The sequence below is a fragment of the Anabrus simplex genome, chromosome 1 (assembly GCF_040414725.1).
Source record: "Anabrus simplex isolate iqAnaSimp1 chromosome 1, ASM4041472v1, whole genome shotgun sequence".
Taxonomy (NCBI): domain Eukaryota; kingdom Metazoa; phylum Arthropoda; class Insecta; order Orthoptera; family Tettigoniidae; genus Anabrus; species Anabrus simplex.
Window position 1 is genome coordinate 1,541,898,764 of NC_090265.1, and position 21,861 is coordinate 1,541,920,624.

The following is a 21,861-nucleotide window of genomic DNA, read 5'->3' on the forward strand; positions in this document are numbered from 1 at the left end:
CAGCAAATAATAAAGTATGGTACTGCTCTGTGATATAACATCATGAGATCGTTGAGCAGCAACAAAAATAGTAGTGATCATAGGTTTGAGCCTTATGCTATGCCAGAAGAATGATTCATACTACATCCATTTCTGAAGATAAGAACAGAACAGCACAAGTAAAGGTCTTGAAAATTCAAGCATATATAATTTTTTAAATAATTTCATGATATGGTTCATGGTGTGGGTTACTGTAGTCACGTTCTACTTCGTGAACCATGGGCAGTGGCTGAGTAGCCTAGTAAGTGGTCCTGAAAATCGGGACACCAGTTGCTACGGAATGGGGGTGGGCATCTCGGACATGTTCTGAGTCATGGCCTTCCTTGTGCTCAGGCAGCTAGGGCTGTACAATCCACCAGTGGTCCCTAATCCGTTAGAGGAAATATCCTCACTTGGACTATGTGTAAGTAGGGTAGCATCCTGCTTCATGAATTTACTGAGCTCAGAACATTTTAAGCAAGCCTTGGACCTATGGGAGTAATGGAGTCCCACTCCCATTTGACAGCCGAGGGACTCCTTGGAAACAACTTGAACGAAATGGAGTTTGATAAGGAGCTATCAATATTAATAATAATAATAATAATAATCGTATGGCCTCAGCTACCGTGTGCAGACATTTCGATCTGACGCCATCTGGCTGTCTGCTCGTCAATTTCGACGTTCCGTTTTACTCTAGGTCCGCTAGATGGCAGACAGAGTAAACCGGATCTCTCTTGGGCGTCTATGGCTGAGATTTAATTAATTTTGTCGGGTAAATACCAAATGTATCACCAGAGATCTTTTACATGCCGACATCGTACGACATGGAGTGTCGAATGGACTTTTTTCCGCCCTTCAAAAACTCGACTACCTCTGCTGGGTTTGAACCCGCTATCTTGGGATTCGGAGGCCGATACTCTACCACGGATCCACAGAGGCAGCTATCAATATTAATGGGACTTACGGAAGAAAGAAAGCAGAACTGGCTGAGTCAGCAAAGAGGATGCATCTGGATGTGCTAGGAGTAAGTGATATTCGGGTAAGGGGAGATAAAGAGGAAGAGCTGGGAGATTATAAAGTGTACTTGACGGGTGTTAAAAAGGGAAGGTCAGAGTCTGGGGTAGTGCTGTTCATCAGGAATACTATTGCACACAACATAGTTTCTGTTAGGCATGTAAACGAGCGAATGATGTGGATAGATTTGGCAGTTGAAGGAATTAGCATGAGAATCGTCTCAGTGAGGATGCAGATGAGGATGAAATTGACAAGTTTTATGAAGCATTGAGTGACATCGTAGTCAGGGTCAACAGCAAGGATAGGATAGTGCTAATGGGCTACTTCCATGTGGGAGTTGGAAATAGAACTGAAAGATACGAAAGGGTGATTGGTAAATGTGTGGAAGATATGGAAGCTAGTGGGAATGGGAAGCGTTTGATGGACTTTTGTGCTAGTATGGGTTTATCAGTTACGAATATATTCTTCAAGCATAAGGCTATTCACCATTACATATGGGAGGCTAGGGGTACCAGATCCATATATCTTAACCAACTTCAAATTCAGGAAATCTGTTAGGAATGTACAGTGCCGAGCTCGATAGCTGCAGTCGCTTAAGTGCAGCCAGTATCCAGTATTCGGGAGATAGTGGGTTTGAACCCCACAGTAGGCAGGCCTGAAGATGGTTTTCCGTGGTTTCCCATTTTCACACCAGGCAAATGCTGGGGCTGTACCTTAATTAAGGCCACGGGCGCTTCCTTCCCACTCCTAGCCCTTTCCTATCCCATCGTCGCCATAAGACCTATCTGTGTCGGTGCGACGTTAAGCAGCTTGCAAAAAAAAAAAAAAAAAGGAATGTATGGGGGTTTTTTGGGGATTTTTTGATGAAACAGACCACTTTCTGATCTGTAGTGAACTAAGTATCTCTAGGCCTAGGATAGAGAAAGTGAAATCTCTCTGTAAATGAATAAGGATGGAAAATCTCCAGGATGAGGAAATTAGGCAGAAGTACATGGATATAATTAGTAGGAAGTTCCAAATAATGGACAGTAAGCAGGTTCAGGATATAGAAAGAATGGGTGGCATACAGGGATGCTGTAGTAGCAACAGCAAAGGAATGCCTGGGAACAACTGTGTGTAAAGATGGGAAAAAGCTAACCTTGGTGGAATGATGAAGTGAGAGCAGCTTGTAAACGTAAAAAGAAGCCTTATCAGAAATGGCTCCAAACAAGGGCTGATGCAGACAGGGAATTGTACATAGATGAAAGAAACAGAGCGAAACATATAGTTGCTTAATCCAAAAAGAAGTCGTGAGAAGATTATTTTGGTAATAACCTGGAAAGACCAGGTCTCTTTTTTTGTTATGGGCTTTATGTCGCACCGAAACAGATAGGTCTTATGGCGACAATGGGACAGGAAAGGGCTAGAAGTGGGAAGGAATCGTCCGTGGCCTTAATTAAGGTACAGCCTGGTGTGAAAATGGGAAACCACGGAAAACCATCTTTAGGGCTGCCGACAGTGGGGTTCGAACCGACTATCTCCCAAATACGTGATACTGGCCACACTTACGGGACTGCAGCGATCGACCTCAGTAAGGCTAGGTCAAGCAGTAGGGAAACCTTTCTGGACAGTAATAAAGAATCTTAGGAAGGGGGTGAAAAGGGAAATGAACAGTGTTTTGGGTCATTCAGGTGAACTCATAATAGATCCCAGGGAATCACTGGACAGGTGGAGGGAATATTTTGAAAATCTTCTCAACAAAAAAGGAAATCTTCATGGTGGTGTCACGAGCAATGGAGTTCATGGGGAGGAGGAAAATTATGTTGGTGAAATTACGCCTGAGGAAGTGGAAAGGATGGTAAATAAACTCCATTGTCATAAAGCAGCAGGAATAGATGAAATTAGACCTGAAATGGTGAAGTATAGTGGGAAGGCAGGGATGAAATGGCTTCATAGAATAATATTAGCATGGAGTGTTGGCAAGGTTTCTTTAGATTAGAGAAAAGCAGTAATTGCACCTATCTATAAGCAAGGGAACAGGAAGAACTGCAAAAAATATCGAGGTGTCTCGTTGATTAGTGTACCAGGCAAAGTATTCACTGGCATCTTGGAAGGGAGGGAAATTGGTTGAAAACCAGTGTGGTTTACAGGAAGTTTAAAAAAACTTTTTACTTCCTAACCAAATAAGACATGTCAAAATTCTAAATGGTAAAATCTAGGTATTGAGGTTATGTTCCCGAATCAGTCATGATTCAAATCATTTCCCAATACATGAAGGCGTAATTCTAATCATAAAATTTTACTTAATACGTTTTGAATAAATTCACTGAACAAAATAAGTTTTGATACAACCTTTTATTCACATAATACGATTTGAAACGTTCATTTGATTACAAAGATTTTTATTGACTTTATTGTTAGCTACAGCGCATCATGTACAGTAAATTAAGTTATTATTAACACATTGTTAATGCTGTATGTTTACAGTCTTGCAACAATCCTTCTTCCTCATGCAAACAGTTACAGTCGTCATCATGAGTTGGCCTACCAGTATCTGACGTACAGTTTTTGAAGTTAAAAGGCTTTGACTTCCTAGAGTCCCATGAATGCCACAATTCCAAAAATTATATTTGCTATAATGTTAATAGGATACAATTCTTACAGTCTAAAGAGTCACTGACATCCTGGTTTCAAGTTCAAATATCTTATGCTGTAATGCCAACATTATGTCCAATGGTTGTATAGGGTAGATTCAAAAGTGCATTGTTGGGCCACAAATATGCGGGGAACATTGTGTTCAGTAAAATATAAGGTTCTGTACTTGTTTTACAGGTACTATGCTCATTCTCAGTGTATATCATCGCTGATAAACATGCTAGTTTTTACTAGACTTGTTGAGGCATAAGTTTCTGTGTATGACGTATTGAAATCAATGAAAGTAAGTGTGAGTGCTCCCCTCTTCATACTTGCATTCCACTCAGGTAAAGTCAAAAAATCTGAGAAAGAAGAAAAGGAAAGTAGGAATTAGAATAATTGATAGAGAATGCCTGCTAAATGGGTTGTGAACTATTGTGAACTATTGTGTGTGTGTTACGTGCGAGCTGGATGTGTCCTCGAGCATGGTTGCGTGTACGTCGTGTTGCTGTTGTAGCATTAAGATCGAGAGGTAGTGGGGAAGGGGAAGCAGCTTGTGGAGTGAGTGGGGTGTGTCTTGTGGGGTGTGTGTGGGATTGCGTTTGCTGATTCTTTTTAGATATGTGTCTTTTAGAATGGGAATGGCTGTGTTGAAAGGAATGTTTGTTTTATCTGTGATTTCGTTTAAGTTGAAGTTAGGATTGGCATATTGGTCCATACTGATGTAGAAATCTTCCAATATATTGAGCAATGGGCCTGTGGGGTTCATATTTAAAATTTCCATGTCATTCTCGATATTAGTGGACTTATGCTTGTGATCCTCAACATGTCCTATGGATGAAAAATTATTATATTTAGTGTCATTGATATGTTCGTTGTAGCGAATAGAAAAACATCTGCCAGTGCGCCCGATGTAGCTGGCTATTATAGATAGATAGGTTATGGATAGATTATAGTAGATTATTAGAATCAATCAAAGGCATTTATGTTGACAATTGGGCTGCAGTGAGAATTGATGGTAGAATGAGTTCTTGGTTCAGGGTACTTTCAGGGGTTAGACAAGGTTGTAATCTTTCACCTTTGTTGTTTGTAGTTTACATGGATCATCTGTTGAAAGGTATAAAGTGGCAGCGAGGGATTCAGTTAGGTGGAAATGTAGTAAGCAGTCTGGCCTATGCTGACGACTTGGTCTTAATGGCAGATTGCGCCAAAAGCATACAGTCTAATATCTTGTAACTTGAAAATAGGTGCAAGCAGTATGGTATGAAAATTAGCCTTGTGAAGACTAAATTGATGTCAGTAGATAAGAAATCCAAGAGAATTGAATGTCAGATTGGTGATACAAAGCTGCAACAGGTAGATAATTTCAAGTATTTAGGATGTGTGTTCTCCCAGAATGGTACAGTATAGATTGAGATTGGATCAAGGTGCAGTAAAGCTAATGCAGTGAGCTCCTTGCGATCAACAGTATTCTGTAAGAAGAAAGTCAGCTCCCTGACCAAATTATTTTTACATCGGTCTGTTTTCCAACTTTCCTTTACAGGAACGAAAGCTGGGTGGACTCGGGATATGTTATTCATAAGTTAGAACAGACATGAAAGTAGCGAGAATGATTGCCATTACAAACAGGTGGGTACAATAGCAGGAGGGTACTCAAAATGAGGAGATACAGGCTAAGTTAGGAATGAACTCGATGGATGAAGCTGTACTCATAAACCGGCTTCGGTGATGGTGTCATGTGAGGCGAATGGAGGAGAATAGGTTACCTAGGTGAATAATGGACTCAGTTATGGAGGGTAAGAGAAGTAGAGGGAGACCAAGACGACTATGTTAGACTCAGTTTCTTACGATTTAAAGATTTATAGAACTAAATTAGGCCACAGCACTAGTTGCAAATAGAGGATTGTGGCGATATTTAGTAAATTCACAGAGGCTTGCAGACTGGATGCTGAAAGGCATAACGTTCTATCATGATGATGATATATGTATGTAATTTCATAATTCACTTTATTTAACACTTTTGCAAAACCTGTATATGCAACATCAACCCTGTCGTTCATATCTAGACTGTTGTGCAAGTCCTGTGTGAAACCAGCAAATTCATAACAGTGGATCTATGTAGAATGAAACCATGCTAAGCAGAGTAACTGAACTGTAATCAAAAATCCTTGTTAAAAGAATGTATTCAAAAACTTTTGCTATTGCATTAATAATGCATATAGGTTGATAATTGCTAATCTCCTCTGGCTTTCCTGACTTAAAAGATCAGTGTTATTGAGGATTCCTTCCATTTCTCCAGAAAGCAATAGGTTTTTAGATTAAAACTGAATATAAAAGGTAATTGGTCATATAATATATCTACACAGCCTTTTAATAGATATCGAAGGATTCCTTCGGACCTGGCACTTTGTTATACCGTAAGTTTTTTGTTAATGACATGATGTCTTCTGATATGTGGGTTATATTCAGTATATCTAGCATGGAAGAAATGTTCATAGTGCCAAAATATTTTGTGTTCAACATCGTAACAGAATGTGGAATTGTCGTAGACCAAGTAAAAGTACTGAGCGAATTGTTTAGAAATGTTCCCCCTACTGAATTTTATTCTGTGATTGGTCTATGTAAATTGCGTTAACTTTATATGCATTTTACTTTTGAAATTTGAATTTGTCTAAATTTATCATTGTAATATGTAGGAAACTTTCTCTCTTTTGGCACATCATCTCTTTAACTGTATATTTTGAATTATGTTACAATTATATTGATGGGATACTTTGATGTCTTATTAACTTATCATTTTGGGGGACAGTCTTCTAAACACTTATAGAGTGACTAATAAAAGTATTCAGTAGCAATGTTAATATTCTCAGTAGTGTACAGGAAGTTCCAGTCAAATTCATGTATGCAAATGTGTTTAATGTGTTTAATATCGGCTTTCATTAAGGTTAAAATACTCATGTGTTGAGATAGTATAAAATGTGTGATATATCAAACACATGGTGGTGTAAGTCTTCAGAAACTAGTGGAAAATCATCAAGTTAAAGTGGCATATTGCACAAAACTAAAGCCAGAGTTCTTTAATTGGAATTCAAAACTTTGTTATAAGATGTTAGTTGTAAAAGCAACACCCAAGAGGACATAATATTGCTGTTCCCTTCATAAGATTATCATTTACACCAATTGTACAGTTTGAATCAATTGCCTGATTATTATTCTGATTGAAATCAGAATAAACTTCAATAAATAGAAAGAACAGAAGACGGAGTTATGTAAACTTCAGTAATCAATATTTCACCTTGAGTACCATATAAACAAACTGTAAGTAACTCACATCGAGATTATTATTATTATTATTATTATTATTATTATTATTATTATTATTATTATTATTATTTTCGTTTCAGCCATCTATGGGCTGCGATTACGCAACTTCCATTGCTTTCTCAAGTTCTTTCTCCTTTCTCTTTCACCAGTATTCCTTCATCCGTTGGCTTGCTCGTGCTCGTTCTTCTGCCAAGAATCCTCTATTCTTCCTCATTTTCTCATCAGCTAGATCCTTCACCTCCGCAACTCTCTGCCTGAAGATTTTTCTGTTTGTTATATCTTCTGCCGTCATCCCACATTTTTCTAAATCTCGGTGAACTTCTTTTACCCATGGGACTTATGTCTTCCTATTCTCCTGGAAGGTGAGGATCCTGTTAGCGAGTCTCTCCGATCCCATCCTTTTAATATGTCCGTGGAACGTCACTCTCCTCTTTTTCAATGTGGTGATGATGTTTTTAAATTGTTGGTATAGTTCTTGGTTTGGTCTCATGCGAAACATAAACTTGTCTGATGATTTTATGGGTCCAAGAATCTTTCTAAGGAACCTCCTTTCTTTCTTTCTTTCTTTTCCAAATCTGAGAGTCCCTTCGTGGCTATTGTCTCAGCTGCGTATAAACATTCAGATTTGACTATCGTGCTGTAGTGCTTAAATTTGGCCTGGTAGGAGAGTGACTTAGATTTGTAGGTGTTCTGACATAATCTAAATGCAGTTTCCATCTTTCTTGCACGTTCTTGAATTGCTGCTTTCTCATTCATGTTTGGAGTCAAAATCTCTCCCAGGTACTTGAATTTTGTAGCTCTTTTGATGTCACCGTACTTCATCCTCATTGTCCAGGTTGGGTCAGTGGTATTTATGTTCATGTACTCCATCTTCTCAAAAGATATTTGCAATCCTGTTTTGTCTGCTGTTTCTTTTGCGGACTTCAATCTGCTTAATTGCAATTTGCAAATTCTCTGCAGAAAAAGACTATATCATCTGCAAATGCGAGGCATTCAAATTTAAGACCAGTTCTCTTGTGACCTAATCTAATTCCATTTGGAAAGTTGAATTTGCTCATTTCTTTTCGCCATTCCCTGATAACTTTCTCTAAAACACAGTTGAACAAAATTGGAGAGGGGCCATCTCCTTGTCTCAAGCCTGTTTTGATTTCAAAGGGCTCTAACAGTTCTCCTAAAAATTTTACCTGCGATCGTGTGTTTTTTAGTATTTGATGAATCAAGATTGTTGTCTTATTGGCTATTCCAAATTCCTTAAGCACTTTAGTGTGTCTCCACGAAGGTCATTATCACTTTCTTATCTGCTGCTAATGTCTTAGTTTTGATTAAGGTCTTAATGGTAAAAATCTGTTCCGCACATGACCGCCCCTTTCGAAAGCCAGCTTGATATTCTCCTAATTGTTTATCTATATGTCCTTCTATCCTACGCTTGAGTGCTATAGAAAGTATCTTGTAGGCTACTGGCAAAAGTGATATCCCTCTATAGTTATTGACATTTGTTCTGTCTCCTTTCTTGTGCAGGGGGTGGATGATAGCCTCCCTCCATTCTTCTGGGATCTCTCCTGTGGACCAGATCTGTTGAAAGAGTGTTTCAAGCTGTTCCAGAAAGTTATCCACTGCATATTTCAGAAGTTCGGCAACAATTGAGTCCTTGCCAGATGCTTTGTTATTTTTCAAGCTTATGATGATCTCCTTTATTTTGTTCTTATCTGGCAGGGTTGATTCATGCAGTGTACTTTCTGGTTTCTGGAACGTCAGTTTTTCTTGAGGTGGATCACAGTTGAGCAGTTCTTTGAAATATTTATACAAGTGTTCACAGTTCTGTTTGTTGCTCAAAATCAGCTTACCTTGATCATTTTTGAAACAAATTTTGGGTGACGAGTAACTTCGAAGTTTTGTCTTAAACATCTGATAGAAGTTCCTGGTGTTGTTTTTCTTGAAATTCTCTTCTATCTCTCTCAGCTGGTCTCTTTCGAATCTTCTTTTGGCACTCTTGAACACCTTTGCTGTCCTTTACCTTTGGATCTTAAATTTTTCAAAGTTCTGTTTGTTGGAGTTCCACTTGTTCCAAGCTTCTGATCGTCTTCGTAGAGCATCTTCACACTCATCATTCCACCATGGATGTTTTTTCTTCTTCTTAGCAAGAAAAATTGTTTGTTTTGCTGCTTCCTGAATCTTTCGAGCCATTTTGTCCCACTCATAGGACTCCAACGTGTCTAGTTCTTTCTGATATTTCACTACTATTTCTTCGCTGACTTTGAGTTCTTCAATTCTGTACTTCTGTATTCTGAGGGGTTTCTTCCTACGATTACAAAGTGTGGGCTTCACTTTTATCCTTGTTAGATAGTGGTCGGAATCTAAATTAGCACCTTTTTGCACTCTGACATTCATTATTTCCTTCGGGCTGTTGGTCGCTACATGGTCAATTTGGAATTCTCCTAACATGGAGTTAGGTGATCGCCATGTCATCATCCCCTTGGGAGCTCTCTTGAATTGAGTGGACATTATTTTCATACCAAATTATTCACAAACATCTATCGGTCTTTCACCATTTCTGTTTGTCCTTTGGTGAGCCGTGTATGTTCCAACGATGTTTTGAAATATTTTCTCTTTTCCAATCTGAGCATTAAAATCTCCCATCAAGATCTTGACACGTTCTTCTGGGGTTCTGAATAGTTCTTCTTCAAGTTGTGACCAAAATTCTTCTACTTTTTCTGGATTTTTTTGTGTTATCTTCATTAATTGGAGCATGAACATTGAAGATTGAGTACAATTTGTTTCCACTTTTGAGAGTTAGTACAGACAGTCTGGGAGATGGAGATCTGAAGTCTACTATAGATTCTGTTATAGAGTTGTGAATAAAGAAAGCTGTCCCGAGTATTAACACTGGATTCTTGGTTTTCTCTGACTTCTTATCTTTGATAGCTGGCCGTCCTTTCAGTATTCTGTAGTTTTCAATTGCCGACACTTCATCAGAAATAAATCTTGTTTCTTGGACCGCTAGAACTTCGATCTTATATTCATCAAGTACTTTGATCAGTTCCTTTTGTTTACCAACTTTCAAAAGGGTGTTTACATTGAGTGTTCCAAAGAAATGCTTTTCTTTCATTCTGAGTTTGCAGGGTGATCAATCCTCCGACTGATCCAAATATGATGGTGTAGGGTCCCCAGAATCCTTTGCCCTACTTGAACCAGAACTTTGGCCCCGGATTTTACCGGTTGGGTTACTAGACTCCGTACGTTTTGTCATCATGTTAGTTGTGTGGTTTTTGGTTTGGGGGATAGGGTAGAACCCCATCCAAAAGGTAAAACCAAGTTGATGAGACCTGGAGTTTTAGAACAGCCGTCCCTAACATGGAATCCGACGCTGACCAGGAAGCCACCCGATTCGGGAACAGTCGCGCTTGGGTTTAAGTCGCTTTTCTGTTCGGGGTGTGCTCCCTTAGGTTCTTCCACTCTCTGTGCCGTTGGGAAATAGATTCCTCTTCCGCCGCTGATACCGTTGACCAGTTTCACCTAGTAACCCTAGGTAGGGGCCCTAAAACAGAGTGCTACCATCCGGAGCCAAATGGATCCTGGTATTTTTACGAGGTTGATACTCCTCCCGCTCCTCCTTCCTCATCACTTGCAAAATGAGGCCCCGGGCTTGCGACCGGCATTGGCGGAATTATTATTATTATTATTATTATTATTATTATTATTATTATTATTATTATTATTATTTATGGCAAAATAAGAATACATTGGAAATGTACATATTACATAAGCTATATACAGTATTTACAGATCAGGTAAATTAAAATATAATGTTCAGTGTATTCAACCAGTTCACAACTTCATCGGTGGCACTGTGTATATCCTGAATAGTTCCTTCAAATCTTCTTCTTGGGCACTCCGTAGCAACATGAGGATGATTGAGGGTTTGAAGAAGACCATTGTTCTTTCCAAGTCTGATCAGGATTAAAATGTGATTCAGCAAGCCTTTCTCCTAATTTCCATGATGGGTTCCTTGATTTCAATCTCACTGGTTTCTGAAATTTGCAGTCCTGATGTAAGGGTAGTTAAGGGTTGCTGCAACATTTCTTCCATTCTCTTACCAGAGCTGCTTCCCTTCGTATGTAAGGGGGATGGGGGTTGGATAACACAGGTAACCATTATAGGGGTGTTGATTTGATAGTGCCAGATATTGTCTTCATTGTGTCATTTAGTTGGATATCAACTTTTTCAGTATGTGCGCTGTTAAGCCACACAGGACAGCAGTATTCAGCCACTGGTTAAACTAAAGCGAGGGCTGGAGTTCATAGAACCGATGCATTTGCACCCCAAGCTGTTCCACTGAGCTTATGCAAGATGTTGTTTCTTGTTTTTATATTTTCTGTAGTATTGTCCGGTCCGTTGTGATGCTCGGATAGTTTGGGCAAGGATTATATTTTAATCGTTGGCCTTTGAATTCCACTTTAGTTGTGTAGTTGGCTCTTTTATAGTCTAGATGAAAACAGCTACACACACCGATCAGCTTGACCTTGATCCATTTGTTTATGGCTACAAGTATCAATCAGTCAATCAATCAATCAATCAATCAATCAATCAATCAATCAATCACCTCTCCATGTTTGGACTTCCCTCTTCTTGATATATCTCTGTAATTTTTTAACACAAAGTACCGGTCATCAAAATTTTCACAATCCTTTTAATATCAGAGGCCAAGAATGCATTTGTTAAAATAATCCCATCATAAGATGAACAAAGCAAATTATATAGAAATAAATCGGTCTTAGTTCTAAGTCATTTTGACATTCTGATAATAAATTGTTAACTCATGATCAAGCCACCTTGTTAACAGATTCATGGTTTTCAAAATACATTTTCAACATATTAGACCGTGTTCAGTCCATATAGTACATATCGAAGGGATGTTAAGTACAGAATGAAAATAGCTAACTGAGCTCAATAGCTGCAGTCGCTTAAGTGCAGCCAGTATCCAGTATTTGGGAGATAGTGGGTTCGAACCCCACTGCCGGCAGCCCTGAAGATGGTTTTCCGTGGTTTCCCATTTTCACACCAGGCAAATGCTGGGGCTGTACCCTAAATAAGGCCACGGCTGCTTCCTTCTAAAACCTATCTGTGTTGGTGGGACGTAAAGCAACTTGAAAAAAAAAGCTAACCACACACCAGGGGGATCCAAACCCACAAACCTTCTGATTTTGCATCAGATGCTGTTACAAGTTGAATTATGGTGGTCTCGGTCATATTTGTTCATTTGGAAATGATCTGAGCTTACTATCTGGCCACTATTGCCATCCCAACTGGTAGAATGTGCACAAATCACCCGTTGTGGGCCAGTTCAATGAATATTTCATTTTTCATGACAGCATTGTACTTGAAATAAACTTTCAACATATTACGTCATCTTCAGCGCTGGTAAGAGCATCTGACATGAAATCGGAAGATTGTGGGTTCGGATCCCATTGGTCCGCCATTTTTGTTCCGTACTTAACATATCTTTGATATGTACTGAACATTACATGAAAATTAAACATTTGTAGAAATGCATTTTATTTAATTCCCAGTACTACAAATAGTGATGACTTGTCTCAAATCTTCTTTTTTTCTTATTAATTCTACCCATATTGAAGCGTGCTTGCTTTTTGTTTAAAGGGACCTAACATCGAAGGTCATCGGCCCCTCTACCCATATTATCAACCCACAAGAGCTTGCAATACTCAAGGTCATCCTACTTGAAATTTAAGTCGCTAATTGATTCAAGTAGATGCTTATTTTCACTCGTCAAGTTCCCAATATGCACTTGTTGGTGACTTGTAATCATTTGATGCTTTTCTGATACCTTTATATTTTTGTCTAGCTTGTCATGACAAACACTAACTTACCCAGTTCTCGTTCTTCTGGGTTGGACTTTCTTTCTTAAATTGCTCACTACATCCTTTAACAAGAGCAAATCCTTCAAAGAAGGGGCCGATGCTTCATGGATGGAGTAACTCAACATGCTGCTGTCTGACACACACACTACACAGTATCATAGTAGGTTAAAAGATTTCATACACCACTTTCTTTCAACAGAACAATTCTGCTGCTGTAAAACCAGTTCTGGCAATATTGACACTGAATTTTTGCGAGGATATCCTGCCTGGGTATCAAACACTCGGAGCAGACACTAATTTTTTACAAAAATAACTGGAAATTGAATACGATCTCTTCTGCTTCATATGCCTGATATAAACATAGATATAGATATATGCTCAAAATATCTGTCTTTATAAAATATATTTTTATACAAATGATTGTAAATTTCTAAAATCCAATTAGGAAGTATGTTTTAGGACATTTTGACTTGCATTGTTATCACATTTTCTTTGGGTAGTTTTTGTTATTGCCTCTATTGAGATAGTAATGAATCTATTGACTGGTCTGATTTGATTCTGGTATAAATCCTACACTTGTACTGTTCATCATGATAGCTGTATGGTAATCATTATTCTTCTTTGTGTTGCATGAAGGTTTGTGGGTCAAATGGGTCGAAATCAAGCCACAAATCTCCTAGAAAGACGTGTAAATGGCACTTACCTCCTGAGAATTAGGCCTCAGGGGCCCTCAAATCCTAATGAGACAGCTTATGCCCTCAGTCTCAAGTAAGTATTTTGTTGGTATGGTAGAAATTGAATAGCATCCAATGAGATAAAATATATAGCTGTATGAATAATTGTAAATATCTAAAATAAAATCAGGTGTTCTGGGGCATTTTGACTTGCATTGTTATCTCATTTTCCTTTGGTAGTTATTTTATTGTCTCTATTGAGGTAAAAATGAATCAATCAACTCCTTTTTATTTGGTCATACATTTCTTTGCAGGACTGATGACAAAGTGAAACATATGAAGGTGTATGAGAAAACAATGGATGGAGTTACACAGTACTACCTCTCGGAGTCACGATTTTTCAAGAGCATTGTAGAACTTGTTCACTGCTATGAACGATCCAGTTTAGGAGAAAACTTTGTAGGGTGAGTCCCAAGTTATATAATTTTTGATAATTCATGGTTACTTCTTGATAATGGTCTGGAACTGGCATACAAGGTAATAAAAAATCTTCTAAATGTTAGATTTAAATTCTTGTGAAAAAGGACATGATCCCCTCCAGTATTTTACTTTTTCTCCTGGAGTTACTGAGTATGATCAGGATATCAAATGGAAATATCTAGCATAACTAAAATGTTTCTGTCGATCCATATTGCCACTACATTTAGAAGAATAGGAGGGGAAAGGTGGATGATACCCCTCCTATTCTCCTAAATAGTTCCTGCTTGTAGAATTGTTTGTACAGTGCTTAAGGGAAATCCCTCCTCAGTAAAGTGTGACCAGCACTCATCCTGTTAAGTGGCTTTAAGTTGGCAGGTTGTCTCACCTTGAAACTTACCATACCCTAGCTAAGAACTTAATATACTCTCTGAATGGCCATGAATTATTATGTGCGAAGTAACTATGAAAATACGCATTCACTGACAGTGAAAATAATAATAATCATTTTCTGGTGTCATCTGATTACAGAAGATTGCTGACCATCATGGAGTATTATTTTTCTCTTTTGTATTTCCTAAATCTCAGTTGCTGTATCGTTGATGTCAATCCACTGTTGAAGATTACGCGTTAAGGATAATTTTATCTGCCCGTATCTATTTTTCCTTTCTATCTTGCTTTCTGTGATCAGTTGTGCAACTTACTGTATGTTGACACTGGTTTCATGTTAAAATTAGCCTGTTTAGTCTTCAGAAGCATATCCATAAACTAAATGATTAAAGGGAACATTGCTGGAGTAATATGTATACTCGGGCACGAATCGCAGCCGATGAAAATGGCGAATAGATGGAATAATTGTGCAAATATTTTCTTTACTGAAATTCCATCTCTTACGAATTTATACCTCTAATCCAATCGGGTGCCCCTGAAAAGATTAATAAATTATGGAATATTGGGCATCTTACTAATGTGGTAAGAATTTAGGACATGCATTCATTTTTTTTTCTCCTTGCAATTATGAGAGGGTTGATTGTATACTAAATGCAAAGACATTATCCATCTCTTTTCATTTTGACTGTCTGTTGGTCTGGTTCATGGTGTGGGTTACTGTAGTCATGTCCTAGCTTGTGAACCATGTGCAACGTCTGAATGGCCTAGTAAGTGGTCCTGAGAGTCGGGATACCAGTTGCTACGGAATGAGAGTGGGCATCTCAGACATATTCTCAGTCATGGCCCTCTTTGTGCTCAGGCGGCTAGGACTATACAATCCACTGTAGTCCCTAACCCTTTAGACGAGAGATCCTCACTTGGACTATGTGTAAGTAGGGTAGCATCCTGCTTCACGAATTTACCAAGCTTAGACCTTTTTAAGCAAGCCTCGGACCTGCGGGAGTAACGGATTCTCACTCTCATTTGACAGGCGAGGGACTCCTTCGAAACAACTTGGCAAATGACATGGAATTAGATGGGGAACTGTCAATATTAATGGGGCGTATGGAAGAAAAAAAGTAGAACTGGCTGAGTCAGGAAAGACGATGCATCTGGATGTGCTAGGAGTAAGTGATATTAGGTAAGGGGAGATAACGAGGAAGAGAGAGGAAATTATAAATTGTACTTGATGGGTATTAGAAAGGGAAGGGCAGGGTATGGGGTAGGGCAGTTCATCATTAATACTATTGCACGCAACATAGTTTCTGTTAGGCATGTAAATGAGCGAATGATTTGGGTAGATTTGGCAGTTGAAGGAATTAGGACGACAATTGTCTCAGGGGTGTATTCACCATGTGATGGTGCAGATGAGGATGAAGTTAACAAGTTATATGAAGCATTCAGTGATGTTGTAGTCAGAGTCAACACAACGATAGGATAGTACTAATGGGCGATCAATGCGAGAGTAAGAAATAGAACTGAAAGATACAAAACAGTGATTGGTAAATGTGGCGAGATATGAGGGCTAACAGGAATGGGAAGCATTTGCTGGACTTCTGTGCTACTATGGGTTTATCTGTTACAAATACATTCTTCAAGCATAAGGCTATTTGCTGCTACACATGGGAGGAGAGGGGTACCAGATCCATAATAGACTAGATATTAACCACTTCAGAGATTTTTCAATGATACAGACCACTGTCTGATCTCTTGTGAACTAAGTATCTCTAGGCCTAGGATAGAGAAAGTGTAATCTGTCTACAAATGAATAAGGGTAGAAAATCTCCAGGACGAGGAAATTAGACAGAAGTGCATGGATATGATTAGTGAGAAATTCCGAACAGTAGACAGTAAGCAGGTTCAGGATCTAGAAAGAGAATAGGTGGCATACAGAGATGCTGTAGTAGAAGCAGCAAGGGAATGCCTAGGAACACCTGTGTGTATAGATGGGAAAAAGCGAACATCTTGGTGGAATGATGAAGTGAGAGCAGCTTGTAAATGTAAAAACCAGGCTTATCAGAAATGGCTCCAAATAAGGGTTGATGCAGACAGGGAATTGTATGTAGATGAAATAAAGAAACAGAGTGAAACAAATAGTTGTTGAATCCAAAAAGAAGTCGTAGGAATATTTTGGTAGTAACCTGGAAAGGCTAGGTCAAGCAGCAGGGAAACCTTTCCGAACAGTAACAAAGAATCTTATGAAGGTAGTGAAAAGGAAAATGAACAGTGTTTTGGGTCATTCAGGTGAACTCATAATAGATCCCAGGGAATCACTGGACAGGTGGAGGGAATATTTCAAACATCTACTCAACGTAAAAGGAAACCTTTCTGGTGGTGGCATGAGCAACCGAGCTCATGGGGAGGAGGAAAATTATGTTGGTGAAATTACGCTTGAGGAAGTGGAAAAGGATGGTAAACAAACTCCATTGTCATAAAGCAGCAGGAGTAGATGTAAATTAGACCTGAAATGGTGAAGTATAGTGTGAAGGCAGGGATGAAATGGTTTCATGGACTAATAAAATTAGCATGGAGTGTTGGTAAGGTACCTTCAGATGGGACAAAAGTAGTAATTGCACCTATCTATAACCAAGGGAACAGGAAGAATTGCAACAACTATCGAGGTATCTCATTGATTAGTATACCAGGCAAAGTATTCACTGACATCTTGGAAGGGAGGATTTTCAGTATGTGGCAGGTAATTGAAAAATGCTACAAGGGGAATAGACAGTTATGTTTGTTTCGTATATCTAGAGAAAGCAGATGACAGGGTACTGAAGGAAAAGATGTTTGCCATGCTGGGAGACTATAGAATTAAGGGTAGATTGTTAAAATCAGTCAAAGGCATTTATGTTGATAATTGGGCAGCGATTAGATAGAATGAGTTCTCAACTTCATTCAGGGTACTTAAAGGGGTTAGGCAAGGCTGTAATCTTTCATCACCTTTGTTGTTTGTAGTTTACATGGATCATCTGCTGAAAGGTATAAAGTGACAGGGAGGGATTCATTTAGGTGGAAAAGGAGTAAACAGCCTTACCTATGCTGACACTTGGTCTTAATGCCGGATTGTGCCGAAAGCCTGGAGTGTAATATCTCAGATCTTGAAGATAGGTGCAATGAGTATGGTATGAAAATCAGCCTTTCCAAGTAGGTAAGAAATCCAACAGAATTGAATGTCACATTGGTGATACAAAAATGGAACAGGTAGTTAATTTCAAGTATTTAGGATTTGTGTTCTCCCAGGTTATAATATAGTAAGTGAGATTGAATCAAGGTGCAGTAAAGCTAATGCGTTGAGCTCGCAGTTGTGATCAACAGAAGGAAGTCAGCTCCCTGACAAAGCTATCTTTACATAGATCTGTTTTCAGACCAACTTTGCTTTACGGGCGTAAAAGCTGGATGGACTCACGATATCTTATTCGTAAGTTAGAGGTAACAGACATGAAAGTAGCAAGAATGATTGCTGGTACAATCAGTGGGAACAATGGCAGGAGGGTACTCAGAATGAGGGGATACAGGCTAAGTTAGGAATGAACTTGATGGGTTAAGCTGTACACATAAACCAGCTTTGGTGTTGGGGTCATGTGAGGCGAGTGGAGGAGCATAGGTTACCTAGTAGAATAATGGATTCTGCCCTTCAAATCACATTCGCCTTTCACTATGGAGGTAAGAGAAGTAGAGAGAGACCAAGGCAATGTTAGTTAGACTCGGTTTCTAATGATTTAAAGATAAGAGGTATAGAAATAAATGAGTCCACACCCATAGTTGCAAATAGAGGATTGTAGTGACGTTTATTAAATTCACAGAGGCTTGCAGACTGTACGCCGAAAGGCATAACAGTCTGTAATGATTATGTATGTATGTATGTATGTATGTATGTTGGTCTGTTTAGATTGATTAAACACAAAAATCTTCCCTATATTCAAGTAGACACATCCAGATTTTCCTCCATGTGGTATTCTCAATCCATTAAGTAGAAGATGAGAAATGACATTATTACCTTGTCAGCCTGTGAGGAGTGAACATTGAGTTTAGCAACTTCTGTTGTGAGCCACTGTTATCATGCCCATGTCCACTATTGTTAATTTCTTGCTAAGAGTAGTGGTTGTGTTTGGTACTTCTTGCATTCTGCTCACTATATGGAATGCAATGCCATTTGAACTTTACTCTTTGCCGTCCTTCACATGTGCACTAGCTGGGAGATTTTGGTTTTTGATGTAGGTACTGAGATATTTGAATTTAATTATTTAGGCTTGTAAATCGTTTGCCACAATTACTGTTGTGAGACTTCTGTTTTGAAGTTTTACTGGTGTACCACTTTCTTGCTAACCATGGTGTTTTGTGGTGGTGGTGGTGATTATTGTTTTAAGAGGAGGTACGATGAGGCAACCATCTTCTGTAGTATGCAGCAAAACATACAACACTGAAATTATGGTTCATGTGATGTTCACGTTTTCCTAGCAACAGAGTATTTATTTCAGTATATACAGAGTGTCCGAGAAGTCTCCGTACCCCTAGTTTCATATTATTATTTTGTTATAATATGGACTATTGTGGAGCCTCCGTGGGTCAGAGGCAGCGCGTTGGCCTCTCACCGCTGGATACCGTGGTTCAAATCCCAGTCACTCCACGTGAGATTTGTGCTGGACAAAGCGGAGACGGGACAGGTTTTTCTCCGGGTACTCTGGTTTTCCCTGTCATCTTTCATTCCAGCAACGCTCTCCATTCTCATTTCATAGCATCTATCAGTCATTAATATATCACTTTTGGAGTGGCGACCCCATCATACTAACAGCGTGTATATGCTTCATTCATTACATCCCTGACCCGGTCAATGACTGGAAAACAGGTTGTAGGTTTTCATTTTCATGGACTATTGAGTTTGTATAATTGGGGATTAAATTGTTGTTGTATTGGTATCCCTGCTTTTTAGCTCTCAGAAAGCGTAGTTGTCAGTCTTATTTCAGTTGTGAAGCCATGGTTGATGTGAGCGGACACAGTTACACTGCCTAGGAGCGATTAGTGGCATGTGTGTGGGTACACGAACAACCACAGACAAGACAAACAATGACAGAGATAATGAGTGCCATTTTGCACCCTTTAGTTGTGTTTAGAGCCCCCATCTCATAAAGCTACTCTGCTCGATTTGTTGACAGGAGACTGATCCTGTATGATGGAACTTTTGAATGACTGCTCTGTTATTCGGTACCTCCTTATTACACCGCTCCTCAAACTGTTATTTAATGTCAAGCAAATTTGGTCCATTCTGACGCTCCACTCTGTATGAGCGGAATTTATGTTCTGCGATAAATACCTTCTCCTCAAGTGTGAGATCCATAACTATAAAAAACCAACACTGAATTCACAGTATGTCAAACTACTGTACAGGATGTCCGAGAAGTCCCCGTACCCTTATGTCAAAACATTATATTGTATAGTGGAGTACTTACATATAAAAACTATGTATTCAGGGGAACTGTATATGTACCATTGTGTGCTGTACAACTGCTTATTACATACACACAGAAAGGACGTGCTGCCAGTATTTCAAAATACTCCTTTTCTTGTAAACCATACATGTTCTACCATACTGTATAAAACATACAACTTAAGCTGTTGTAATAATATTATTATCTAATAATTAATAAAAATTGGAGTTAAGGTTATGTTTCCCATCAGGTGCTAATATAGGCCTACGTAACTCACTGAGGATTCCAATAAATATTGATAGATAAATAGAAGGTAATGAGATGTAATTAAAAAAGTAGAACATTTTTCAAGGGCTTATATTTTATTAGATTCTTTCTTGATCTAGTATTGTATAAAACAGTTCCTGAACTTTAACTCAGAAAACCCTTTGACCTAGTTCACTCACTCTGTCTTTCCATGTCATCTTGAAGACACTCTAAAAATTTCATTGATTTCATTTCAGTTTTCAGTATCTTTTCTAAATATTTACTTAACACATCACTGTCACCTTCACTTTTTTGAACTGCTGACAGAGCTTTTTGTAGAATCAGAAGTCACTGGACTGGAAGTTTAAGTCCCTTCAATAATATCTGAACTGCAGGAGTTAGACCCCTCCAGCACAAACTCTATTTCTGCCTCCTTATCCTTCATTTCAGCTTGGTGCCAGGTGCCACCAACATATTAATGCAATTCTTTTAAATTGGAGCTAAATTTTAGTCTGCACACAAGACTTCTGTTTAAGAAATGATTAGTTTTAATAATTATGCTAGTAAGATGATCGTTAGGTTAGATTATATTATACCGGTATTAGTTTCAGGTATATCTGATACATTAATGAACAGATGGGTAGAACTTATGGCCTACAGACTGCATTTTTCTCTCACTTTTTCACAACTAGAACACTGGTCTGTAGTTATTTATCGTATGGTGAACGTATGTATATGTAGTTTCAGGATAAATGTGCGAAGTCACAAGTCCGTACAATACTACAACTCTAGGTCTAGTATTTTGACCCAGTCAACTGTTTCATCCGATGTGCGGTGAATGTCCATTAGCTTTTCTTTGAAAGCTTAAATTGGGCAGTCAGCAACAATGTGGTGGATTGACTGAGAAGGGGGACCACAATCACAATCTGCAGAGCTACTCCAGGTTTTGAGTTTTCACTTCATTAAGGAGAAAACCATTCATTTTAAACCATGATTTAGCTTCTTGTGATATGTGTTTGGAGAACAAAAATGGTTTCTGTAGCTTTCTACACGAGGTAAAAGTAGAGTCATCTGGATAGGGCAGTCTTTGTGTGTACATTCTCATCCAAGTCATTTATCACCATCAGAAAGAGAAAGGGACCAAGGAAGGATCAATCAGTCACCCCGTATGTCACCTCAGATTCTTTCGAGGACACCCCATTTACCTCAATATGCTGGGTTTGACCAGATATGGATGATCTAAAAATTTTAAGTTCATTTCTAGAAATTCCATAATTGCTAATTTTTTCAAGCAGAATATCATGCGGTACACAAAGGCCCTAATAAGGTCACACAGGGAAACCTTAACAAAATTTCCTTCCTCAAATTTACTCAGTATATAACTAATAACATCATCCACTGCATTTATTGTTGATTTTCCTGGTATAAAGCCATACTGAAATTTTGACAGAAGTTTATTATACCAATAGAATATAAATGGTCCATTATTGGACCCAGTGTGCTAAGCTGGGCTCATCAGTTGGTAAATAGCACACCCACCAAGAAACATGGTTAGTGCATACTGTTGAGTTTATTCAGGGGGGTGGGGGCTGAAGCCCGCCCTCCCCGCGTGACCCATCGACTCAATCTACATGGCCTCCAAGATGCTATTAATTTCTAAGAAGAAAGAGACAGTAGGAAAGATTGGGAATTGATACAAGGAGTATCTGGCGGTTTCCGTGCAGTTGGCACACACCGGCGCCTCCTTAAGTGCTGCGCGCAGGC

General features: G+C 38.8%; 1 protein-coding gene across 3 annotated transcripts in view; it reads left to right on the forward strand.

Annotated features, from left to right (window-relative positions):
- Positions 1 to 21,861, forward strand: part of Vav (Vav guanine nucleotide exchange factor) — a 632,485-nt gene that overhangs the window by 458,206 nt on the left and 152,418 nt on the right. For all 3 annotated transcript variants that reach the window (XR_010858641.2, XM_067138057.2, XM_067138058.2), the window contains exons 14-15: positions 13,482 to 13,613; positions 13,834 to 13,983. Coding sequence is in view for 2 of the 3 variants with exons in the window: in XM_067138057.2 (XP_066994158.1) it covers positions 13,482 to 13,613; positions 13,834 to 13,983 (282 nt within the window). In the remaining variant the exon portion in view is untranslated. The remainder of the gene's footprint in view (positions 1 to 13,481; positions 13,614 to 13,833; positions 13,984 to 21,861) is intronic.